This window comes from Echiichthys vipera, assembly GCF_963691815.1.
Source record: "Echiichthys vipera genome assembly, chromosome: 22".
NCBI lineage: Eukaryota > Metazoa > Chordata > Actinopteri > Perciformes > Trachinidae > Echiichthys > Echiichthys vipera.
The window spans coordinates 10962191-10989838 of record NC_139847.1 but is presented as its reverse complement, the minus strand read 5'-3'; the positions used below and the strand labels follow the sequence as shown (position 1 = coordinate 10989838).

General features: G+C 38.6%; 1 protein-coding gene across 1 annotated transcript in view; it reads left to right on the top strand.

Moving 5' to 3' along the window:
• The window catches only part of elavl2 (ELAV like neuron-specific RNA binding protein 2), a 28882-nt gene extending 17007 nt beyond the window's left edge, over window positions 1-11875 (top strand). The window contains exons 4-8 of the mRNA XM_083937315.1: window positions 2591-2694; window positions 6641-6794; window positions 8753-8978; window positions 9659-9697; window positions 11484-11875. Coding sequence (XP_083793441.1) covers window positions 2591-2694; window positions 6641-6794; window positions 8753-8978; window positions 9659-9697; window positions 11484-11814 — 854 coding nt within the window. The 3' untranslated portion in view covers window positions 11815-11875. The remainder of the gene's footprint in view (window positions 1-2590; window positions 2695-6640; window positions 6795-8752; window positions 8979-9658; window positions 9698-11483) is intronic.
• Window positions 11876-27648: the final 15773 nt, after the last annotated feature.

Below are 27648 nucleotides of genomic sequence, written 5' to 3'. Positions count from 1 at the left end.
GTAATTTCCCTATTACATATGCTGGTGGTGTGGTGGTAGTGATTGAGATACAATTTATAGTTCGGGGCTACCAGGGACTTTAGAATTTGTCTATTTCCTCATTTAAAAGTCAACAGTTCTTATTAAAAGTAAGCTTTTAAAACATGGTGGTAATCATTGCTTGAAATTTACATACATTTGCTTGTCCTTTACCTCATGCTTTACCTCAAACAACTGTCCTGTTGTAGAAAATCCCAGTCGAGTTAAAACTGGTTGCTAGGTCTTTGTTTGTGTGTAGCATTTGTACACATCTGTAGTGAACTTGCTCGTCTAGTTTACACCTTTTACCAAAGGAAACAAACACTGTAGAATATATCACTGCAAAAGCATCCCTTTTGTTTTCAAATGAGAGCTTCTGTTAGATTGAATTGGAGATGACAGTTGCACCGGCATATTTAGTGAACCTAAGTGTGTATATGGAGCCTGTTTACGGCACAATTCCAAAGGCTCTTAGCATCAGTGGTGATCTGATTAGGAGTAATTAGTCGTATGAACACTAATTGCCTTTTTATTAAAGAAATACAAATGTAGCCAGCTGGAAAGAGTGAGTTCATAGTCACAGACACCTTTTTAAAACGGTCAGTTAAGGAAGGCAGATTTCTTTAAGTATATGTATACACAGTATTAACAAATTCAAATTTGACTTTGTACATAACAGGACTTCGGTCCCAATACATGCGCTAAAGGAGTTGCTAAATTTTCAGTGCACCCATTATTGCTTTGTGTGCTACTGCCAAATTAAGTGTCATAATCTCAGGTTCCGTCATGTTTGGTCACATTTACAAAATTTGGCATCAATTTGATTTTATAAGTTGTGATATGGATTGATAATGTATTGATGGCTACTTTTTCCATCAACCGTAACTTAGCAGAAGGCTATTACAAGTATTTTTAACTGATAAAAGCTTCAATTGGGGTGTTAAAAAACTGACTTCACACGCAGTTGGGGAAGAATTAGGCTCTGAATGTTATTCAAAGCCTCTAGGCCATTTCTCTGAATGCTGCTCTGACTTAAATTTCAGCTCTACATAAAACCCCATCCCCTCCAGACTGTGTTGCTTTTGTCTCTTTCTCTGCCCTGTGGCAATGGATTTAAGACAGCCTACATATGTGTACCGGTGCGACATCAGATGTTAAGTAATCACCAGAGAGATGCATGCTCCAGCTTTGCTTTAAATGTTCTTGCCTTGGCAGTGGCTGCAGCTGCAGCAACTTAGTCTTTATTTTCTTTCCACTATGGGCAGCACTAGTCTTTTACTAGAGGCGGGGTTTAGTTCTCTGTTTGAAAGTGCTTCCCAGCATGTTTCCTTTACTTCTGTTAATGACAGCTGAAAGTGAGCTAGTTGTTTGTGATAAGAACATGTTTAAGGCCTGCCAGTCATAGTGGTAGATGTAGCGGCTACTTTGACATTCCAAAGGAAGACGTCACCGTAGGGGTAATGTGTGCCCACATACAGCTTGTATAGTAGAACATACTAAAGCAGGCAATTTGCCCACCAGGCTTAAATGTCATTTCACAAGCTCATTAAAAAAGGCTTGGCATGTTTCTCCTGGCTATAACCGTCCCTAAAATGCAAGGTAAAATTAAGTTTATGAACTTCACATGATCCCAGCAGAGCTACATCATGGTAGTAAGAGAGATAAAGCCAGCATATAGTGTTCTAATTTGGATGCATATAGTGTTCCAATTTACAGTAAAACTAAATTGTTAGCTGCTGTCTATCTTACTATAGACCAATGTGTTTATTGAACGTTTACTTAAACATACAAATGTCATACAAATGTATAAAACAAAGTATTTTGTCACTTTGACAAATAAACATTTGTCTATTTTTAGTTTTACCGTACCAATGTTGACATCATGTTACAGCTAATGAAGCCATTATGACATCTTAAGAAAAACCTTGCATGGATTTCTCATAACACAAGCACTCTCAATCATCTCTCTAAACCTGTTTTGTGTGTAAATGTGATAGTGGGGTATGTGGAAACCTCAACCTGATTTATCTCAAATTAAGTTTTAGATACAATTCATTCAATTTGCTTATGTACTGTATTAATATGCTGAAGCTGCTTGAGCTGGTGAACTTGACCGGCAGTGGAATTGCCGAGAGACCTAGCAGTGTGTGGGTGGAGGAAATTGAATTGCCTCTGTGCACATAAAGAGTGGGTGTCAATCTATTGTACATTTTAGAGATAAACCGTAGAGGGAGGGGAACACATTGAGCCTTGGCTACTCTGTCAGACATAAAGCAGAGCAATTGCCTGTCATTTTTAATTTAAGACATATGTGTCATAGTTGGTTTGAGAATTCACTATACGTTATAGACTAAATAAGAATTAAGGATTGACTGTTCATCTGTGTATCCTCGTATTACTGACGCTTCAATTCTTGAATAAAACTGCATTGATGCCATTCACGATGATTCATAAAATGCAGTTTTGTCCATATTTAGTTGTTGAAAAAATATTGTCGGGTGTTCGTATTCAGTCACTTTTCAGTTTCTATTAAGTATGACAGTTTATGTATTTCCTGTTCTTATGATTGCAGGGCAGAGCCTAGGCTATGGATTTGTGAATTACGTGGACCCGAAGGATGCAGAAAAAGCCATCAATACCTTAAATGGCTTGAGACTTCAGACCAAAACCATCAAGGTAAAATGTTTTGCATAATGTATATATTTTTTGTTTTTTAGTTTTTAATCACTAACAGGAATAGATGCGTTCATTTTTATATCCAAAAAACTACCTAATCAGATGGTTGTATTGAACTCACAGAAATGCATTTCCATTCATGACTGGTTGCAAAAAATTCAAGGTATGCCATTCATGTCTTTGGTTTGGAGTTGAAGAATAATGAGGCTGGAGAAATGTGGGGTGGATTGGGAGAGTCTATTGTTAATCTGGGCACATGCGCCTTTGCCTGGGACTCAAGTAGAGCAGAACTGTTTCTATGGTTGCATGTGCTGTAGCACTGCTATATGCCTTTACAGGGAGGTGGCTGCCATTAGCATTCATCAGGCAATGTAACACTCGGTGTGCTGGTGGAAAAACTAATTTGCTTCATATAGTGCTGCAGGATTTGTGGATGGTGGATTCAGATTATGAATTGTGATAATTTTTTTTTCTCACAGTGGTCTTAAAGGAGCTAGCCAGATCCCTTCTCACATTGGGCAGAGGGGTATTCAGGAAAATGTCTGTAGGCAAAAACACATTTTGTTATCGAACATGTATGTTTGAATAGCAACACATTTGAGCTGGATGCTTGAGTATTTCTGTATTTAACAGTTGAATATTATATTAACAGAAGAATGAGGCGTGGTATGAGCCATATCACTTCATTCCCATGAATCAAACTGAACATACTGGATGGCAAGTGATGTTATCGATCTGAGAGCACAAAAAGCAATTCATTTTGAAGGTTTAATTTAGAGTGAGTGACTTGTTTCGTTTTCTTTCTTTTTTTTTTAAACAATGCATTGCATAAGATTGGGACCAATTAACCAGCTGCCACTCTAATTAAAATTCAGCCGTGGTGCTATTCAGGTAATTGACAGAGTCGCAAGAGCCTGGGACCTAGCCTGGAAAACAGACAAATCTGCCAAACTCATGTTTCATTTGTTCTGGCAGATACTTCTCTCCCTTACATGCAGATTTACAGCGGCTTGACTTTGACCAATCCCAACCGTGTATCTCATGTGGGGTGGGTTTAAAATGATGACTGACATTGTCCCTGTCTAGTCTGCAAATATTCAAATGACTAAATATTCAGTTATTGTATTGCCCTTTTTTCGCCCATAAAATATTTTCAGAAAGGCATTTTGATGTACTATTTAGCTGTAATTGGAGTTTGTGACTCGGCCACCTTGCTTTCCACTGAGGAAGCGCCACTTTTTCATTTCTATGACTGTTTGTGATTGGTTACGTTTATCTAATTGCATCCTGAAGCCATCTTTCTCTGCACCATTGGAAAACCCACCTTGGAAATCGAAAATGAACTGATGGCCCAAACTAATACGCATTTTCGCTAGTCAGGTTGATTCCAGGCTACCTGAATCCACCAGACGGAGGGAGTGGCAAGATCCATCAGTTTCTTGACTCTGCCCTTTCTCTCATTTAGTCCTCCACAAAACCATCCTCGAGTCATTCTTACACATCAGCTCTTACATTTAGCCTGTATGGCTTCCTCTGCATGTCATTGTATAAATTACTGGCTGAAAATGAGATTATTTACTGAAAGGGGAAAGAAAGAGAATGTATGACTGCTCAGGGGTGTAATGATTGTCCTGTATTGATCCACAGGACCTGGTAGATAAGTCTCTGGTCCCCCTCTGTTTTCTATTACTTGGCTGTATTTATGGAAAAATGTTAATTTATGTTGGATATGTATCTGGCTTGCTGGTTGGGTGCTCTCTAAATATCTCCCTACTTTAGAGACTGGAATGGGTGAATTTAGTTTTAATAGGCAGCTACACTGCTCTGTTTATTAAAATTTTGAAGAACATATCAATTTAGTTTTAAATGAGTGCCTTCTAGACATGCCTGATGCTGCATCCATCTCTGTCAGGTTTCCAACTGAGTTGATGGACAGAAAATGGGCAAGTTACATTTTTTTTCTTGACAGACTGATTCGTCACTGTCCATTTAGTCGATGAGAGTCATTCTTAAGTATACACTGGGGTAAAGAAAAATAGGGTGACATTCACTGCCTGTGGGGCAGGGAAATTGCATTGCATCATCTTATTGTTTGGTTTTATTTTTAAGTGCACGGAAACTAATCAATTTTTTTTTTTTTTATTTTTTTTTATTTGTATCACCATGTCTCACCTTAATGTTTCAAAAAATATGACAATGTTTAGTCTACTCTCTGATATATTAGTGGTTCTTTTCAGGTATGTTTAAAAAAGGAAAAACAGGAAGCACATTTGTGTTTTGCCTTATTTGAGCGATTCTAATTGTTGTGCAGTGGTTATTTAGTCTTTATTAGCCACAAACTGCTCGTGTCAGCACAGATGTTTGTTCTAGCAGGCACCTGCTGTGTGTTTTGTGCTCTATAACTTACACCTTATTTTAAAATTTTTACCATGAACTCCTTTTACTTATTTTCTCCAGAACTTTTACATTTCTTGCTTATGCATCCATCAGTGTATCACAGCTTTAGGATAAGCAAGAAATAATTAAAAAAAAATTTTTTTTAATTGAGCAGAAAGATTTTGCCTCAAGTACCTACCTGGTGCCCATTTCATAGCAAGTATTCCAAGTTTATTTCAGTTAGTCTAATTTTCTTTTGATTTGGTTCCATAAAGCAAAATCAATATGGTTCAAGCTCAGTTAGTCAGTCGCTCAAAGTCCAAAACCTGACTTGAATGAGCCTAGCAAATCAGTCTGGGCTAAATCAGTTCCATAAAAGGTCAATTCAAGCTTATGCAATCAGATAATTTGAGACACGTTCAAGTAGTCAAGATAGCTGCTTGTACGCGCCATTAAGAAGAGGATGGCTAGAAAGAGACGATATTCAGGGCCACAAGCCTATGGATTTAGATACTGCATTTTTTAGATAATATAGATCTTTGGTATCACACAGGCCTACCATATATTTTAGCACGTATATAGGTCTAGCGTATATTTTATCATTTGTCATTGTATTGTTTAGTTTCATTATTTATTTAAGTTTATTTTATATAAACATTGGTTTAAAAAGTCAAATAGTAAGGCTGCATGGCGGAAAGTCAAAAAAAATCAATCATGTATTTTCTTGGAGGGTAAATGTCACAGAAATTCTGGTTAAGCAATAAGAGTTTGCAGGACATTTAATGAAGATAAACACTGTTTACTGCGACACAGTATAATGCCATTGTGCAGGATCTGGCTGGATCCTTCCTGAATCCTGACTGATTCGTTAGGATCATTTAAGTGGGGTTTTGGACTTTAAGCCCGAGTTTTTAGTGTGCTTTATGGAACAGGCCCCTAGAGTAAATCTGGTAACATTTGCATTTTACATCATTGTGATATGTATCCATTCATGTCAATATTTGCATCATTTGGTCTTAAACATTATTTTTTAAGTCATAATTATTATTTTTTTCTTAGAGCAAATTTAATGGAACACAAAAATTGCGAGTGCTTCTATTTCAAATGCTACCAGTGGCAATCGTTTATCCATATGAGAAAAATTGAATTTATTCATCAATATGCTGCAATAATATCAGCATTGTGTGACTGTGACGTGATTGACTATACTGATTTTGTTTGTTTTTTTAATTACACATAAGGAACTTATGGTACAACCTAAGCATTTTTTGTGAGGCCTTAGATGTGATTGCATTAGCAACAGAATGCAATATATGTCTCACAGTGACATGAGCTTAATATAGCATGAGTATATTTAAGGAAAAGTCAGTTCAGTTAATTACAAGGTAGTGTTTGCATTCTCTCGACTAGAAATGGGTCACAGCATGTGCTCCCCTTCTTCTGTTAGTGCAACATAAAAGGTAATGAATAGCCTTCCCTGATTTGTATTGGAGGTATGCAAGTTAATTACTGCATGTGGTAGAATTGGCTGTAACGTACTAGTGGTCATGAGAACTGTCTCTGTTTGTAGGTTTCCTATGCGCGTCCAAGCTCCGCCTCCATCAGAGATGCAAATTTGTACGTCAGTGGCTTGCCAAAAACCATGACTCAGAAAGAACTGGAGCAGCTCTTCTCTCAGTATGGACGCATCATTACCTCACGTATTCTGGTGGACCAGGTGACTGGTGAGTAGGACATGACAGAGCTGTCCTGTGGTTTTGCTAACCCATAACCCTGACTGAGAAATACATCTGTGGTATGAGCTCCCAAAAATGCAATTTTCCACTAGAGGACTTTATAAATATGCATCGATGGATAAATATGAAATGGGTGTTAAGTAGAAAGACTCTAGGCCTTTCCCCTACAATCCCCTTGCACTTACCTTCTGTTGCCTTCTTCCCATCCCCAAGGTATACATGCAATGCTTGTTTCATGGCAAGAAATGAAATGCGTCCAGACCAGTTATATTCTCTATTTCTCAACTGTCATGTGGAAGCAGAACCCTTGTGAAACGCTAATAAACAGTATCTTTCACTGACATTTCCCAATGGTTCTGTCCCTGTGTACTGCCGATACATGGGACATTCCTTCAAGTGTGCATTATGGGACTGGTTCTCTTTCATTTTCAAACATGAAGCTTTTTTTCTGGAGAATACACTTTCAGTTTTACTTTAGTCATAATGGAACAATATGTGATCCAACTGTAAGAAAAGGGGAAACCCAGTCACCAAAATTCAAAGCATGACTTGCTATTGCTCACAGACCAACACTTTTAAACAAAGGTACTTTGTTGTGCAGTTTTAATACAGTGGCTTTCAAGTACAAAGTCATTCAAGAATAAAGGACAAGCATACACTACATATCAAAAATACTGGAATGTATACAAAATGCCCACGTACAAACCATACCAGAAACGCACTTGGAATCAGAGAACAAGCAAATATCAAAATGAAAAATGTGCAGCAAAACATACCACAAGCAACTCTGGATACTGGAGTGATGGACATCTTTTTGACTTTGCAAAGATACTGACGCTCAAGGCTGATTGGCAGGCAGCAGGAAGAAACAAGACCAAGAGCGAAAAGACACGCATGGCTGTCCCAAGAGGGCAGTTGGAGGTAAATAAGTTGAATGAATAATGTTTAAATGTAACTTCTAAGATCTATTGGTACAATCTATTAAAGGCTTTATGTGGTTTGTACTCAAAATAGCTAGCTAAGTAAACTGAAAAATAATTTAGTAGGTAAATAACGTCTTATCACTTAACACAGAATTTACTAGCAGTACTTAATGTAATGCTGTGAATGAGCTGTCTGTAAAGTTTGAGTTACAGTGATGTTTAGATTAAGATTTTTTATTTATCTCTTCCTGCTCTCTTGGGACGGGCTTGACACAATCTTCAGTCTTGGTCTTGTTTCTCCCTGCTGTCTGCCAGTGTCTCAAGATGGGACAGCTTTATATTGTTGCTGGGGCACAGTCAAAACCAGTCCACTTTTTCACCTCCCCACCTCCATACTATTGCTGCATATTTCTCTTGTTCTTTTGGCATTTGATTTGAAATGGGTCCAATTTGTGTTTCCGCCTCTTGTATGTTCAGTATTTCTGGATGTGGATCACTTTTCTTTAGCCATGTCAGCTATGTTTGTAAAACATTTAAGTAAAATTATGAATTGTATTATGAATTGACTGGAGTTGCACAAAATACTTTTGTTCCTTTTGTGTAGATATTTTTTTCATATGTCTTTAAATTTTGCTTATTTGGAATTGTATGCCTGCTACAGCAAACATCTCTGCCATGATTGTTGTTGCTGTTAAAAGTATGAACTCACTTCCAAAACGTAGCATTACCGGCCAGTGATGCACACTCGCAATGCATTTCAAAGATACCCCATTGTGTTCAGACTGTTCAGGTTAAAAGATGGAGTCGTTCATTTTCTGCTCAAGGATAGACAATAGTCATGTTTAGAAAATGTAATCACAATAAATTCAATTGTTGAATGTGTAAATCTACCCCAATAAACTCAAACGTTTTTGATCCCTTGATTAATTTTTACATTGAGTTGAAGTTCACATGGTAGATCATTACTGAATCTATTCATGGATGTCAAGAGAAACTAATCTGAAATAAATGCACGCTCCTCAGGCGTTTCAAGAGGGGTTGGCTTCATTCGTTTTGACCGCCGAGTTGAGGCTGAGGAGGCCATCAAGGGCCTTAACTGTCAGAAGCCCCCTGGTGCAACCGAACCCATCACAGTCAAGTTTGCAAACAACCCGAGCCAGAAGACCAGCCAGGCACTGCTGTCCCAGCTGTATCAGTCACCCAATCGAAGGTACCCAGGACCCCTCGCACAGCAGGCACAACGCTTCAGGTAAAAGGGGCACGCCAAAAAAATGTAAAAATCTGATCAGTGCCAAGCCTAGTTAATACTGCTGGTGATTTTAAGTCTGTTGACCCCTCTAAGGCTATTTGAAATTAGCATTTAAATTGTCTCACAGCAGTATTTTAAAAATATTCTGTGTTGTAGCTCATCATTTCTCTGGACAGAATAATTCCTCCCCATTCTTCACTTTTCTCAACTTTGTCCCTCCTGTTGCAGATGTAGGCCTATGACACAATTGGATCAGGGCATATGTTGGAAAAATATGAAAAATGAGATGAGCAATACACTGGTAGATAAATCAGTCTGACAGTAATTTATTCTCAATTACCTTACTTTGTGCTCATAAACAATCCATAAATTAAAATGTTATTTTCAGTTTACTGATTGACCCCAGGGCTATGCAGAAAAACAATCCCCATTTGTTGAAATTATGTAATATGCTGCAGTATTTTCAGCATAAACTGAATGTCTGGTTGGCAGGATTGTGTAGGCTGAATATTGATAAACGAGTTCAGTCAACAGGTTAATAAGGACATGGTCTTGGATTTCACTGGGAACAACTGACATTATGGTATCAGAAATATTACTCATCTCTGTCATTCTGTCAATCTATTATAACCCTCATAAAAAGCTTTATTAAAATGCTATGTTTTTTCTTTTTATTTTAGGTTGGACAATCTGCTGAACATGGCCTATGGAGTCAAAAGGTAAATTGATTTTGTTTCGTATCCTGCTTTAATTGATCTTGAGGGAAATTCAGACCTAACATGAGGGAGTTGATGGGATACCATTTTTTTACATGTTTAATTTTCCCCTCTTGACAGAATTGCGTAGGTAGTTAACGCTGCATATGGTTGTTGATCAAAGGAAACAAGCTTTTGTGTGCATGCATTAGTGCCTCTACAAACAAATATATACATTATCCAATTATTGTCAGTGACTCAGGATGTCTGTCTTTAAGTTTTAAGGTAAATGCTAATATTGAACTAATAGTCAAAATGCTGAAAGGTAAACTTTTGTATGTTACGAGTGGGAAAGGGAGGGCCAGAGCCACAAATGCAAAGCGGACTCTTGGGGATGATGTTGATTTGGGGGTTAAATGAGTCCTGCTGATATGCATCTATCAACACACTTTCAGTTGAGGTATAAATTGTGAATTAGTTGCCAAGATTATCGCGAGAATATACGACATACTTTAATCCCTGATGTACCATTCCGTAGTGTTAAATATGAACAAGTTCTCCCATTTTGCATATTGAATGTCAATTTTCATTGTCAAAATCTTTTTTATATCTTTTTCTATTAGATTTTCTTAGTAGACTTTGTGGAGGAGCTAAATAACGTGGTGCTGGATTGGCGCATAGACTTGCGTACTTGCCAATACCAGCATTTTAGGAGCAACTCTAATAATTTTGATTAGGAATTGATTGTTTTTCTCTAAAATAAATGTAGTGACTATATAGGATATAGTCATTGACAGTGATGTATTGAAGTGCTTTAATCTTGACATAACATGTCTAGATTTAGGTCTGCACTGCTTGTCTGCATAACAAAAGACAGAAATTTAACAATGTCTTACAGCTATTGCATAAAATTGCACACTTGTATTTTGAGCTCAATACTCGTACCTTGATCTATTATGGACAGCCCTGTCCTGTTTTAAACTTTGTTGCATCAGACGTCTTTCAGGATTCACCAGGATACCAGTTTGTCTAAGTTCAGTTTCATAAGAATGCCTTCCTCAAGTATGATTGAAGTCCAATCCCCTGAAAGCTCAAAGGCCCATCACTGGTTAGGGTTACAATAGACTTGTGATTTCTCTTCTGCCCTGCTCGTTGGCTGACGTCTTCGTTGCCAAATCTCTCTGCGTGTCCTTGATGCTGGGAGCACACCTGTCATGGTGGATGTTCCCTGAGAGGCCAACTGGAGCAGCTAATCTTATGTGACACCTGCTGCAATAATTCATAGGCTTTTCATGCACTTTGAATTTTGTTTCTTCAAACTGCAAAACCACTTTAACCAAAAGCCAGGGCTTTTGCGTGCCTTTTTCATTCCCATCTTGGCACAAACTCCAACTTTAAAATGGTATTTTTGTTACCATTACTTTTTCCATTTGTTATTGAGTAAATATCTCTATGATCCATTGTTGAAGGCACAAGATGAGCTCAATTGACTAATCACCAACTCTAATATGACTGTTTGCATGCATGTTGACTTTTCTACTGCCCAGTCAGAAGACAGCTTCTTTTTTCTTTTTTTCAAGGCGGACTTTTTAATTTACTCTACAGCTGAAGAAAAATATTTACTCAAAAGAATAACTTGAACATCTATTTGTAGAAGTGATGTAAAAAACTGTTCAGAATGAAGTTTAGCTAATGCCGATCTCTGTAGAGACTTGTCCGATTACGTTAGGCATGTTGGCACAATTACTTGTCTTCTAAAAAGGCTAATTTTGGCTCTTCCTTAAACCATGTTACTTTGTGTTTTTTACAGCAGATTCTCTCCCATGGCCATTGACGGGGTGACCAGCTTGGCTGGTATCAACATCCCAGGGCACGCAGGCACTGGCTGGTGTATTTTCGTCTACAACCTAGCTCCAGATGCAGATGAGAGCATCCTTTGGCAGATGTTTGGGCCCTTTGGTGCCGTTACAAACGTCAAGGTTATTCGTGACTTCAACACAAACAAGTGCAAAGGATTTGGTTTTGTCACCATGACTAACTACGACGAGGCAGCCGTGGCCATCGCCAGCTTGAATGGATATCGCCTCGGGGACAGAGTGCTGCAAGTCTCATTCAAAACTAACAAAACACACAAAGCCTAATGCCCACTGAGATTGTTTCTAGAAAACTCAGCAGAAAATGGGAACAGAAAATGGAAGTGCATTGACCGTAACTTTCTACATTAGTAAAAACCGCTTTGTAAATCAGTGTTACGAAGAAAAACTAAATTTAGCGTCCAACAATGTGATTTTTTTTTTCCTCCTTTCATTGCTACGCTTTGAATCTTCTCAACATATTTTAAAACAAGAAAAAAAAATACTGCAGGTTTCAGTGCCTGTGATGTTGAATTCTCTTGCTGTCTTTACAGTTGGACTGTCTAAAACGTTATTCTAGGTTATGTCATTTTGTTGCACATCTGCTTTGAAACAGTAAGTCTTGTAAGGTTATGTGTAGTGATTTTTTTTTTTGTTTTGTGTTTTTCTGTATCCTGATTTGCCTTAGGTGCGTTATGCCTTCAGTGGTTAGCAAGTACTTATTTGAACTATTTGCAGTTTTGTTGAGTTTGTAAGTATTTTGTTCATTGTAATATGAGTTGGTTATTGGTTGGCTGCATAATGTTGCTTATTGTAAACTTAATGGATAAAAGACAAAAAAAAATTCTTAAAGCAGTACCTTGCCAAAGAGCTAAGAACCTCTTTGATGTGGGTTTAAAAAGCATCTATTTTTATAAAAAGAAAAATTTGGAGAAACTTTTTACTGGACCTGGAACAAAATATTTTGACTTGGATACTTTGAGAAATATCTTCATATGACACCCTGTGAGCTTTCAAACTTTACAGGAAAGTTTGCAGTGGTTGACATTTCTGGGGAGATTTATGATGTAAAAGATACCTTTTGAGATCTTTGTATTACCTTTAGATTATAGAATCAATGGCAGTAAAATCATCTGTGGGTGCCCCGTCATCCTGGTTGTTCTGACTAGCAACTTGCTTTCCGGTTTAATTTGGAAACAGACAAAAATATAAAGGTTTATTCGCAAAAAGTGCATGCGAAATTAACGTGGAGATATCTTAAAAGGTAAATGAAGGATAAAAATCAGTTCTTCCTAAAGGATTCCCTTCAGACAGAGCTCATGGTGTTTTGTGGTATACCTACAATATATCATTAGACTGATTTTGTCTTGATATCAACCAATAAGGGTTTTTACATACTTTGTATGAAAGATTGAAGACAAGCCAATGAAGGCAGCAGCTTAAGAAAAACTAGTCTGAAGAATAGAATGGATTACTCCTGAGCTTTGAGCTATGTAAATAAGTCCTTTTTTATGTTGAGTATTTGGCAGACTTCTTTTGGTTCTAGTTTGGACTTCATCGGAAAGTGTGATATTATATATATCGTTTTTTGTTTGTTTTTTTATGGAGTATATAAGGTATTTTAATTTTGGATATTAACCTAAAATTTCAGTTTCACTTCAGTTAAAATACTTGATTTCTCTTGTCCCATGGACTAGCATTACAGTGCATCAAATTCGTTGGTTGTTTGGTCTGTAGATTGTCTTGCTTCGTTAAAAAAAAAAAGTATTAAGAAACTATAGACATGTTTTTGTTTTGTTTTTTATATATAAACATTATAGATATATATTTATGTGGTAAAGAATGGATATGGACCACAGTTTTGAACAATTTGATTCGTTTTTTTCATACTCATATATATACGTAATGCATATAACCTGTCTTTAAAATCGTAATAAGGTGTATATTGCTTTATTCACTTTGGGGGGAAGGTCAGTGTAGCAGTTTCATTAACGATAGCAAAATTGGTTGCGAGAGTTTGTCGCACATCTCGGTAATCTTGAACAAACAAATGAAGGCTAGTCGAGCCTTAGATGCACTGAATACTGCACCTGCATCCTGCTTGGTATTTAAACCAATTACTAGTCATGCTTCCCCTTAAATGAGCAGTGTGCTATGCATTATATAATTATCTTTGCAACTGCTTTTTCTTGTTTATCTATTCCTTATTTGTGTTACTTGTAAAAGTTAAATTTAAGTCTAGATGAGTTGTGATACTTGCTGCTGTGGGGTAGAGACTACATTTTTCATGCCTGACCGGTCATTGTTGAAAATAACTTCTTTTTGTAACTTCTTCATGATTATTTGGTTGTGCTGATGGTCTGGCATAAAAAATTGTTCCCTCCCATCCCTCTTATCTCAATTCTTAATATAAGAATGATTATTTATTTGAAGTTGTATAGTCTGACTTGGTTCACAGCATTTTTGGAATAGAATATCTTTTGTTGACTATTTAAAAGGATGTACATGTTCTTTACTTTGTGTTTGGATACTTTGGAATTTTTCCATGTTAAGTACATCAATAAATAAGTTGAAGGGCAATGCAAATGGATCCCATCATTCCTCCAAAAAAAATGTTTTGCCAATTTTTAACATGTGAAACTGAGCAATTCATGCCCACCATTCTGTCCTGTTTATTGAAATTGTTTGTTTTTCTCCAGCCCTATTTAGTTTAAGCTGCTAGTGCACACCCATTATCATTTTATTTGATTAATCTTATTGTTTTGCACCTCCAAAGATAACTTGAGTCTTCTCCCGGTCCATTTCGGGTTTGTCGGGTAATTGGGGCAGCGTGTGGTCAAGCAAGAGAGTGAGGGACACTCTCAGCCGACAGGTATTTAGGTGTGCACAAGTAGAGTATAAGTAAAAATGAATGTTGTCAGGTTGTTGTAAATATACCTGTATAGTGCAGTTTCAGTCCATTTCAGCTCCTAAAGACCCAAATGACGTTATTTTGTCTGCTGGGATGTGTCCTCTGTCTGCTCCGTTTAACTACACTGGAGATAAAAAAAATTAGAGAACAAGTTATTTATAGTTGATTTATTCTGAAATACGGTTATTTGTCATTGTTCAGTATTTGATAAAATATCATCTGTGGCTATACCTCTGCTGTACTACCATGTTGTTGTTTTTTTTGTTTGTTTTTTAAATACCTAAGGCACACCAAGAAAAAACTTTTATTTTGTGAAAAAAGCTGTGAGCAAAATTGGAGAACACTTTCAGATCCCTCCCAGTTATTGGTGTTAATCTGACACCTGGTGAGTGTTTACTTAATTGTTGGAACACCCTATTTATCTGGCAGCTCTCCTAACTTTACAAGATGGCAAGCCTCTCTAAGGTGACTGAAACCCTGAGACAGCAGGTTGTCCATATGAAGGCCAAAGGGACGAGCCTCTCAGTCATTGAAAGAGAGGTTGGGTGTTCAAAGTCTGATTGAGAGAAAATTATAACTTTACAAGGACACAGATTAATTTAAGTGCCTCGAAAAGGCCGGTCGTCCATGTAAAACAAAAAGGCTAGACTTGACTTTGCTGAGGAGCATGTTGTGTGGACAGAGGAGAACTGGTCCAGAGTGCACTTCAGTGAGCAAATTCCATTTGTCTGGGTCTGATGGGAAACATCATGTTTGGCATAGGACTGTGGACAGACTGAATCCAAAGTGTGTAAAGAAGTTAAATTTGGAGGAGGAATTGTCGTGGTTTGTGGGATGTTCTCTGCAGCAGGAATTGGGCCTCTTGTACAGCTACATGGCAGGGTGAATGCAAACGTTTGTCAACCTTCGGCAACTTCACTTTAATCAGCTGCAATTTTTATGCACGACAATGCCCCCTGTCGCACTGCAGAATTTGGGTTGGGCAGTTCTTTTAAGCTCAGAATATTGAAACATGAAATGGCCAGCCCGAATCCAGATCTAAACGCCACAGAGAATCTCTGGAAAATCCTTGGTGACAGAGTAATGTCTTAGAAACCCGCTACCGTCACAAATCTGTGGAAGAAACGAAGAATGGACCAAGATCAAACCAGAGCAGTGTGAGAAACTAGTGATGTCCTGTGGGCGCAGATGTGCTGAAGTCATTCAAAGCTGTGGTCTCTACACTTCCTGTTCATTTTTTAATCCTAGAGCCCTAAGAACACATTGTTTAAATCTTCTCTTCTGACACTATGGTTACCGTTTTGCTCACCGTTTTTTAAATAAAGGTTTTTGTGTAGTGGTATAGCCACAGCGGATATTCTATCAAATTCTGAACAATAAAAAAAAAACAATTTTTCAGAGCTTTGTTCTCTAAGTTTTTGATCAGTGTAAGTAACACAAACCAATTCCTGTCCACTGTGCGTTGGCATTTGAGGACAATAACACTTTAAATGAGTACAGCAGGAAAAACAAAACAAATTGTGTAAAATGGTGGGATTATATTGTTGAATTCATGAATTTAAGCTATGAAACATGGCTTAATGTCATGATATTGTACTTCCAGCCATTTACTAGGTATGGACCTCGTCTTGTCAAAGCGATGAGTGTTAATGAGTTGAGACCATGAGAGCATTTCTTCCTCTGCCATGACTTCATGTTGCAATTTTTCCACCAGGGTAGACACAGGAGTTTGACGTCATTGTTTTCCAATGCACAACCGTCAGAAAACATGCCTGCATCGATACAAGCAATTGATAAGCTCTGAGGCATATGATTCTGATTCCTGTTTGTTGCAGGTTCTCAACTGTAACCGGTTCTCAATTCTTGTCCGTACTTTTTTTAAGGAAATTAACTTCGAATGACTGAAAGCGGCTTAAACAGATAATTGGGAGTTCAGGTGCTGGCTTGAATGCAGCGTCACAAAGGGTAGCACAAGACTTGAAGATAGATTGATCTAGAGAGTTGATTTTTCTTTTCTTTTTTCCCTTTTTATTATTTGGTCTCATGCTCCACTTGAGGCAGACAGCCTTGCTGAAGATGAAATGGCCTGCTTTGAAGTACGCTTCCCCACTGCGCAGCCACCTCATGCTGCCCGACTGTCATTTTAGTGGCATTGCAAGGACGCAGATGGGGGCCGCTAAAGACACACACTGTCTTTTTGTACAAAAGCTTCTTCAAAGCAGTCACTGTTTGGGTTAAAAAAAAAAAAAATCCAACATGTCGCTCAGTTTAATGAAAACAATATTTATGGCACGCTCAATCATGTTGTCCTTCTAGCACTCAGTTTGGTGAGAAGATGATAAGGAGGCTAATCTAGGCACTACTTAAAAAGCTTTCAGACTCTCCGGTTTACTGTTCCATTAGCCTGCATGTTAGACCAGAAATAATCTTTCTGACAGCAGTTTTTTACTGTGAAAGGAGTTTTTTGCGGTTTAAAGCATCCAGTATGTCAGTGTTAAGGTTGCATTGCTCTTCTTCGGTTTGTTGTCCTTTACTTGAAACCGATATCGATGTTAGGAGCTTTGGCTGAGTGGCAGCATGTTTAGTTCTTATCTGGCATGTTTGAGGCTTTTCCCCCGGCCGAAAGTGACTTTTATCACAGCAGACTGTGACTGGGCATCCTCTAGCTATATGTTATTACATGCTGCTAGTTGAAATAGGATTAGGTTTCAGCTGTTAATGTCCATCACAGATGAGTGGGTGTAAGTTGATGTCACATCCCTCTCAAATATTTGCCTTAAAGAAACAGATTTTCAGTCAGTGGGTTTCCTCTTAGTGCTCTGAATGATCTGGGTTTCGACTGGTGCTTGAAAGTTACTTTGACTTCCTGTTGAATGCTTTGGACAAGCAGCCTTTCAGATCACAAAAGCAAGTAAAAGACACAAAAATGAGATTTCAACTTTGAAGATGACACCATTTTATCCTGAGTGACATCTCTGTGCGTCCCACGCAAATGCCAAATATTATAATGTGGTGTGTTAGAAAGTGCCAAATTAAAACTCAACCAGACCATAAAGTGAGAAAAGTAATTACCTTGCTATGGCATCATTTGGTCTGTCTACTGTATTGGTTCCCAACTTTTTTTGTCATCTCCTACAGTGATGTCAGATGAATGACACTTTAACAGCCTGTCATGTTCTAAATGTGTTTGCTCAACATTGTTGTTTTTAAAAAGGATGTTATTTGGCACCTTTGAATATATAAAGTTAATATTTGTCAGTTTGATTTATGCGGAGGGGTGATGTCCCCCTCTTTTCAAAATCCTGTTTGTGTTGGACAGCAACGGACAAAGTCAGAAAAGTTAGTAGATTGTGATTTTTATGTTTAGCTATCTCTGCCAGCTGCAGAAGCTCCTGTTTTTGGTTACAAGTGCCTCAGTTTGTGATAATTGGTCTAAGGAGTTGGGATAGATGTAACACTTTCAATTTCTCCAACCACAAACAAGCTAGGAATCACTTTATTCGCTCTGCACATGCTTAGTTAAGTCCATGTTCCTCCTGTGAGGAAGTAGCACCCTGTGGTCAGGAATTTGAGGCCAAATGGTGGATGTACAACTTATGTGTCGGCCAGGTGAAGCCATTGGGCCCAGAAAGATTTTTTATCATTGTCTTACATGGCAAAAGAGAAGTCTGTAAATCCGTGGACAGTAAAAATGAGGCTGTGTATCCAGTTCCATTATTACATCCAGGCCTGTGGCAGACACAGCCAAGTTTGAGGGAAACATTTTTTTAACTTTCAAATTTTTTTTGATAGCATTGCCTGCTTTGTAGCTAATTTCATGAATCTTAAAATACGCTGATTGTGTGTCTTTGAAGATATTTTCATGCAAGTTGTGAGTGCTAATGTTTTGCGCTGTCAGCTGTAAGTTCATGGCTACTATGGGTTACTATGGGTAACAACAAAATTTTAGCACCTACCCCAAGAAAAATTGTACTTTTATTTATGTTTTCTTGGGGGGGGGGGGGGGGGGGGGGTCTTGATATTACATAGATTATCAAATGATGTAAAGAAGCCGGAAAAGGCAAAGTGCAAGACAAACACACATATGAATTGTGACATTTCAGTCCTCATGTTTGAGACTAAAACGTGCATTTTCTGTTTGTGTTACAGAGATAACAGCTGCACCATTAAATAGCAGACAAGTGTAATACGTTTGAACATTTTGAGCACACTGGCTCAAAAGATCTCCAAGATATAGACAGAAATGTCAAAAATGTCACAAACATGTGCCTGTTGGTGGAATTTTCTAGGGTACAAATCCCCTTTATCGTGTATGCCCCTGATGTGCAGTAGCTGTAATGTGTGTAACTTTGGCCAGTATGTGGAGATTTGAGCTCCAGCACTGTGTCCTCTAAACATTATCTCCTTACCCTACATTTCAGTTTGTGTTAATGAACACAATTATCATACCACCCATTTTTGGCTCTCGTCATCATAACTGCCCCCTTGCACTTGTGAAACCTGACATGGTATGGAATGGGACAGGATATGAATATAACATGCTTGTACATTTTGTCTAGAGCTGCTGATGTCAGCAGACACACACAAACATATTTGCATTTGGCTGATGTGATTTATGGCCCACTATGTTTTCTATTACACTAATTTGTAATACACACCTATGTTCAGATACCTTTGTATATCTGAAGCACATAGACGACTATTGTGTATGTTGAGAGCTCATTCATGCACAGATAAATGGCATGAAAGGAGTTTGTTAATGACAGGATTGTTTGTACCTGTGCGCACTAATCTGCAATCAACAAGTTGTAACATCAGCATTTTGCATTCCGACAAATTCCAGGGTTAGAAACTGGTCTCCATTGAAAGCTAAATAAAAGCCTCAATGTACTCGAATGTGAGATACTCTGGGCTTATAACATTGAAATAATAACAAACATGATAGCTTCAGTTGGAAATATCTGACTAACCTGTAGAGTTTCACTTCAAATTGTTGATTTTTAAGGATGGATCTGACAACTCTGATTTGAACTAGAGCCAACTGCTCCCCTAAATTGTTTTCAAATTAGATTTATGTACCTAGTTTTGAAAATAAACGTTTCTTACTCTTCTTTCTTGCGCTAAAAAGAAAAGGTTTGATAGGACAATATGAGTGTTTTCATTCATTCGTTCATCTTCAACCGCTTGTCCCTGTCGGGGTCGCGGGGGGCTGGAGCCGATCCCAGCTGACATTGGGCTTGAGGCAGGGTACACCCTGGACAGGACGCCAGTCTATCGCAGGGCACATAGAGACGAACAGAGAATGACAACCATTCACGACTACGGGCAATTTTTTAGATTAATCAATGAGTGTTTTGTGAGTTTTAATTCAGTTACAGATGTCTGAACTTGATAAGATAAATGTGGTGTTTCGATCTGATAACAAGGGAACAGCAATAACATGTTAGATATTGTATTTTATATTGAATCAGAATAAATTCGATTTTTATGGATCATGGGATATTTTTCATAAAGATTTAGGGTGTCGGTTAGTGTTTTGTTTGGTTTGTGTTTTGTTCATTTTGAAACAAACATGATGAGATAAATCATTACCCCATTTGCTGATACTTCACAACACAGAATCAATAACATGCTGAGACAAAATAAACTTCCCTGCTTGCTGCATATGTCACAGATGCAGTTATGGGTTTTGGCTAGTGTCATTTGCTATATTTTCTTGTGAAGACTCACCTTCTGTGTCTCTATGCTAAATAGTGCCAGTTGCCAACATGTAGATTAGGTTCCCAAGGAGTTTGTATGTGGTCCCCTCACTGCTTGATAATCTAGGTTAAAATGCATTTGTGTGATTCATCTCAGTCTCCTCTGATTTACAGTGTGCCCTGTGTACAGATGATTAGTAAGTATTTGTCCTTTGTAGAACATTGTATTTCATCCACCGATGAACCACTCTTGAACTTTTTCAATGAAAAGGCCTTTAAGCTGATTGGGGTGGAGTGGATGAATAGCGGTCTTTTATGTGACTTGTATATGATCCATTTAATGGCCCAGTGTCACAGATAATTCACAGATAAAATCACAAGTACCTTCTATTGGTGTGATGTTCTTCCATTAAGCACTCCCTGAAACATTCTTTTTAACAAGCGGTTACGAAGGGTTAGACATGTTGCACCTGTCTATTTAAGGGGATAAGTGGTGATCAATGGTCCTTGTTGATAGCACACACATTCAAATGAGTCAGTTGCAAAGTTGAAAACAGTGAAATTGAGTTAAAGTAGCAATTATGACCAGCTTGAAATTAATTAAATGGTGAAGGTCAAAGGAAACAAGAACCTTTTTAAATATTCACCACTCAGAGAGATGTCCCTCTATCCCGGCTGCCACTGACAGAAATACCATGCGGCTTACACGGTGTAGGATACAATGTTGAATGTTCTCTTTTGCATCATATTCCCATTTTTCAGACATCAAAGACATTCTGCTCGGTATCCGACCTTGCTCTGCTGTCTTCCTATTTTTTGCAGTCCACGGTCCAACATGTTCAGTGATTGGATTTAAGTTCTAGAATCACAAATGGTTGGAGATTGGCTTCCTGCAGTTCTGTCAGATCAGCACTGACTTCCATCAACATCTATCTTCCCTAACAACTCTTTACAGGGCTCCGTGTTATTCTCCCTATGAGGCCTTGGCACCTCCGTTCCATAATGAGGCAGTGAAGAAAAGGGGTGCAGATTAGAATAACAGCCTTAACTAATCCATAACAGGCCAATGAGGCGCCACGTTTGGGGAAACCGTGTCATTTCTCATTTTGCAGTGCCATGGAGAAATCTCTCTCAACCCCCACGCAAAACAAGCCCCGAGAATAGCGGCTGTGGCAAGCCGCCGGCACAAGGACGGCAATCAACACAACATAGCTTCTTACCCTGTCTCTCTCTCTCCTTTTTCTAAGCTCCCACCAATATTCTGAGAAGAGAGAAAATCCATCCCTCTGACTGTTTACTTTGGAAATCAAAGATGAGTTTCAGCTCGTAGAGTACCACTGAGGGCTCCAGCCCCCATCTTAGGGACAGAGGCTTTTCTGCCAGTGATTGCTATCGACATGCCTTGTTCTTCCATGATGGGCAAACGAGAGGTTTCTTGAAGCAGCCAGGCTTTCCAGCCAATAGTTTTTGAAAATGGGTACATTTCTCCAGGCTGGCAGTGTTCACTATGGGCCCCTGCTGGTCAGAAGACTATACAGCGGACAGGTTTATTATAGATTTATACAGGGTTGCGATAAAAGAGCAAGTATTATGTGGAACAGTTGGTTCAATCAAACTTTATAAAACTACTGATGTAACAGAAAAACACTTTTTTTTCACTGACATATAGTTAAGCTGAAAAGAACTTTTCGGTGAATATAAAAAAGCCACTTGTGACTTGTAGCTCAGGTCGACAGTGTTAACTATTAAAGCATTAACTTTGAAGATTAAAATCCTGCCGTCCTTCAGTTAAAATATAACTGATATATTGATATCAGAATGCACAAGGAGACTTCACAACATGTTTACTAAAGAATGCCAGTTTATGCCAATATTAAGATTAATCGTTATTTTTGACATAAGTAAAAGCAAGCTGCAGATTTATGTTTAGCATTAAAATATACACTGATGATGCACTCATATTGCACCTAAATGGAGAACACTTTCATTTATGCATAGTGAAAAGGAAATGGCCCAAAATAAATCCTTGAGTAACGTGCTAACACTGTAAGCTACTATCCATTATGCAAATCAACCGTCAAAACTATCTGCAAACTAGTTAATAAAAAATTAATGTAACCCTAAATAATAATTGTCAGCGAAGGTATAAATCCAACAATGACAAGTCAGTAGATGGTTTAAAGCTTTCTTCACCACCTTGTGGATGTTGGGAAAATTGATTCATGTAGTTACGGATAACCGTAAATTGCTGTAAAAGTAACATGACTTTCCAGTATGGAACCAATATCCATAAAACTATAGCAAATGGCAATCATATTGGGGAAAATACTCCTTTTGCAGCCACTGCACTGTTGATGGTCCCAGGTAACGAGACTCACACTCCTGTTGTGCAGCAGCTACAGCTGGATTCAACCTGAGTGTCAGGTTCTCTAAAAGCAGCAAGACAGATTGATGAACTGCTGCAGTTTCTATCATTTGCACAACAACTGCAGGCAATGGTGAGCGATGTGGAGCATCTACCCTTTGGGTGTCAGTGTCGGGTCTCTGTTGTATTTTAATTTTTCCTTTGACCTCAGCACCGTTCAATAAGCTAATGTCCCATTTCTTCTGCTCATACATCATATAATGTGCCTCTCTAAAATGTAATTTTAATTGAGACAAAGAGACCAATAGCATGTATGATGACTAAGACTTTTTAGCGACTCTTGACAGATTGCGACACCCCACTGTGTGTGTTGATATATGCAGGAGAACATGATCAAAGCTCAGCATGACTGTGTCTGTTTGTCCTAGAAGTCAGTTTCTGTGTGGTGCACGTCCAAATGCATTTACCCTTTTTAGGATGTGTCCATACATTTATGCGATGTGAGTTGTGCATTGCTGTGTTTTCATGCGTGCCAGGTGCAGTGTGACCTGATAAGGCCTGATTTAAGGTTGACCAGAGCACACCAGGAATAGTGCCTCATCCCTCATTTCCTCTGCTGCCAGTGGAGATGAGATCTCTTCACAATATTTACCCAGGGAATAATGATGTTTGATTTGACTCGCTTCTGGGTGTGTCTCTGTGAGGGCTATTTTCGCCCACTGCTGCCACTGAGAGAGAAAACAGACAGAAGCTATGTCCACAGGAGATAAAAAAAAAAAAAGCCTCAGATCATTGTTTATGGATGATGCTAGGATGGTGTAGCTCTGTGCTTGGCCTTGAGAATGAAGAGCTGCTGTGTTGCACTGTTGGTAGCATGACTCACACTTGTTTTCTTAGCTTATTGTATTTTACTTAGATGCTCCTGACCAACTCAGTTTAGTGGTTGCTGTATTTGAGATTCTCGACATTGAAAGGGAGTTTCAAGACCCACAGACAAAACCACGTCTTTATGGTTGTTTTGTGTTTCTTTTTGGTTGTTCTGCATCTTCTTTTGTGGTCGTTTTACATTTCATTGTATTTGTTTTGTATCTCTTCCGCTCACTTTATAGCCATTTTGTGTCTCTTTGTAGTTATGTTGTGTCTCTTTGCAGTCGATTTGCATCTCTTTCAGGTAGCACCGAAGCTTTTCTTTCGCATTAAACATTAAAATATTAATGTTTTAAAAAAGCAAAAAAAGAAAGTTTGTTTTCTAACAAGCCAATTTATTAAAATGCCCATTTTGAATGGAATTTATTTTGCAGCTATTCAAAGCTAATGTCGAGATTGTGGGCTGTATTTACCCACCTTGAGTTTCCTGTGCAGCTCAGCTCTAATGTTACAGAAACGCACTGTCGAATTTACCTCATTACAGTATGCACACTCTCTGAGGAGCAGAGTCATTTGCATTGCTGCTTGTCAAACCATGTTAATATTGACAAAGATTTGCACTCATTTTAATCACGCCAAGTAAAAAGGTACACAAAGTTGTTTATGACTGCTCCACCACTGAGCAATAGCCACATTCCGTACTGCAATGCATTAAAAAAGATTTCACATTTTTCTGAGCAGCAATTGCAAATCACAGCCGTCTGAGAATAAGAGGAAACAAATATGACTGCGATGGCTGTTTGAGTCTAACGAAAAATGCATTTACATATTAAACCTCACAGCAGTGTGCAGAGCAAGGCTCGGTTTGAATTCCACGCTCCAGCCTGCCTTCCCTCAGTGTAAGGAGTAGCAGGGGCCTCGCCGCTGTGACTGCAGTACCGTAAATTTGAAGTTGTTTACGGATGCTGCCATCTTGGTGCGCTCCGGGAGGGAAACTTGGAGCGAGGCCATTTACCGGCAGCTTGATGAGAGTGCAGTGAGGCGAGTTAATTAATACAACATCCCTTGGCCCACAGGCTAGGCTGCAAAGCTAACCCAGGAGGGAGGAAGGGATAGAGAGTGGAGACAGAGAAAGGGTATAGAAGACAGGACAAATCATGCGTGGGAATCAGATATATACAGACAGAATACAACTGTAAAGAGTAAGGCCACAGTTTCTGCTAGGCAGCAAAACAATCGAATCACAGAGCTGAGATGTACTGATGTGGTTGAATTAGCCATCTTGATGAAATCCAACCACCAGGATCAGACTTCATGTTGGTTTGGTTCTTCAAGTTCAAGCAATCATAGTTGTACATTCTTGTTGTTGGGCCACGACCAAGGTGTCGACTCAGATGCTGTGTTGGTTGTCTTCCAAGACCCTATGCTGAATTTACAGAAGCTGTCGTGCTATGTTTGTTGAGTTTGTGACATTTTTGACACATGATGGGCTGATGCCATGCAGTCTGATCTCGACATAAGCGTCTGAGTAGATAATGACATTGATTTGAGGCATGGATTCAGCGTTTCGGTTTCTTCCGTTGCGACACACTTCACGGTTTTTTCAAGAAAATATAGGAGAAGTAATACCTCAGAGGCCTCAACACTGAACTGAATTCAGAAAGCGATACAGGACAGTCTTCATGCGCCCAAACTACAAGCTACAGTGTGTAGAATATGTTAGACGCTATTAAAAATGCATATGCTACATCCCCACTCTAGCTTTCTCCTACTGTAATAACTGAATACCACCACTGACGGTAGAGTGAGAGGGAAAGGGAGACTAACAGCAGACGTGCGCTCCAGTGAGAGAGGGCTTTCTAAAAAACTAAAGAGCATCAACCCACTTCAACATAAACTTGAAACAAATGGATCTATTGGCCTCCATGACCTCTTAAACAAAGCGTAAAAAGGCGAAACTTTTGTTTCCCTTCCCTTGCAACCGATTTTTTGGTTTTGAGCTAAGATGTTTTTCAGCCCTGGCACCGCAGTTGCCGCTTCCCCTTAACTTTGCCTCAGTGAGAAAACTCTGGTGTTGAGCTCCATCAAACAAGAGAAGAACTTGCCTGGAGATAGAGGAGTCCATAGGGAGGTCCTCGCCTCCCCCTCTCACTTTTTCTCTTTTCTCTCTCCATTTATTTTAGCTGGCAAAAAAAAAGAAGACTTTGGGTCCAAGGTTGTCAAAATGCTTTCTTCTGCAGCTGAAGTGCTGTCTACAAGGGGAGAAAAGCTAATAACAATCTATAAAAATGTATTTGGTCTATGGAATGAATACATGTCTTACAGAACAGCTCAAACTGGCCGGTGCTCTTCTATGCTAAGCAATGATATCATTTTTTAACAAAAGCCTCCCTCATTCATTCACTAGGTTTATCACGTTTGCAAATCAGACAAATGACGGCAGCAAAATACTGTAAATAGCACGCCTGCAAATGGACACAAAAGAGAAAGGGGCTATAAATACCCTGAACAAATCCTCCTAATCAGGAAGAAGCATGAGTTGTGTTGATATAGAAAACTGGTGGCTGAATCCCATTAGAAATGCTTTCGCCAGCTTTTCCTTTTGGTTAATGTTTGGAATTCACTTGATAATTACCATATAAAAATGCATGTAGAAGTCTGTGCAGTTGTGGTGGGAAAAGATAAGGCTGCTAGAGTAGGGAGGGAAAAAGAGTCTACCGGAGGCCTATCAGTCAGTTCTGAATTGCTTTATAATTACTGAGATGCAGAGACATAATTTCCTTCTAAAATTAATGCAAAGTTTCATTTCCCTCCCCTCCCTTAATGCTGTTGCGTGGGGACAGGGGGGGGACTCTTCTCCCTCTCTCCCGAGCATTAACTTAACCTTTTCCTGTATTAGTCGGTGTGGTGCCATGTTAAGCACAGTGTAGCCTAGTTTCTGCACAGCGTGAATGCTACTGCCTCCCTGTTTTGGGATGGGAGAAGAATTCAGATTCTGACACATTGGGGTTGTATTCATGACATACTGTCGAGCTAAAGTTCTTTTAACTTGTTGGAGATTTATTCGCATGGATTTCTCATAAGTTTTAATATTTTTTAAATGCTGGCACAAAATGTGCACAGACAAAGTTACCCATACTGATCAGCTGGATCTGTCAGTATCCTTTGGCCTTAATTACACTGAACCTGGAGATTTTAATGGACTTTATGATGGAGGTTTGGTTATTAAAGTTTGGCCGTTTTTAGGCCAATGGATGGGTGGATGCTTTTTTTCTAAAACAGTAAGGCGGGTCTGGCCTGTTTATACTTATGCTATAATGAAGGAACAGAGCTTGAATATATTTGGTGACCTTTCATTTGCACAATTATTTTGCAACATAATAAACTGCATTCTTTCATAACAGAAATATAACCTAAAAATATTCTTAAAATATTTTTGGGGGATGTTTTCAATATTGTCCATGTTGTAAAAAGAAAATAACCCTGATGTCATTGGTGATGTCTTGGTTTGGGCTCAGAGTTACAAACTGGGAATGTGGACCAGGCAGGGAAGGCCGAGTGAATGATGCTTTCCGTTATTGCATGATGTGAAATCCATACTTGGGAGACAGGACATCTCAGCTTCTGCTGCTTCTATGTTATCCATTCTGTTTGACTGAACAATCACAACAACTATGGAATTAATTGTGTACAGTACATTACATGATTTCCAGATCCCACTAACTTTGGAGATTCCCTGACCTTTGCTCTAGCGCCACCATGAGGTTGACATTTGTGGTTTACTATAACACCATTATCATATCATGTTCTCAATGTGTCTAATACTACAATCCAGTAATACAAAGTTCTGTTTTGTGCTTAGGGATTGTTAAGCAAATGTTTAGCCATGCTATCATGCTAAACTCAGATGTTGAACATAGTAAACGGTGCCAGATGATGTTAAGCTTACATGTTAAACTCTGCATATTAACATTGTCTGTGTGAGTCTTTGTGAGAATGTTAGCGTGCTGATTTTACCATTTAGCTCAAAGCATCGCTGTGCCTACGTACAGAGCTTCTAGCACGTCTCTTTGTGGTAAATCTGTCTCTTTTAATCTCCCACCTGCAGGACTACTACTTTAAGATTAAGAAATTGTGGAGTAAACCTAATATGTCATACAAAAAAATTAAGAATAAAGGATGGGTTCAAATTTCAAAAGTTCAAAGATATACTTCTAGTGACTTAAACAAAAGAGCTGCTGCATGTGATTGGGGGTATTTATAATCAGGGTAAACACCAA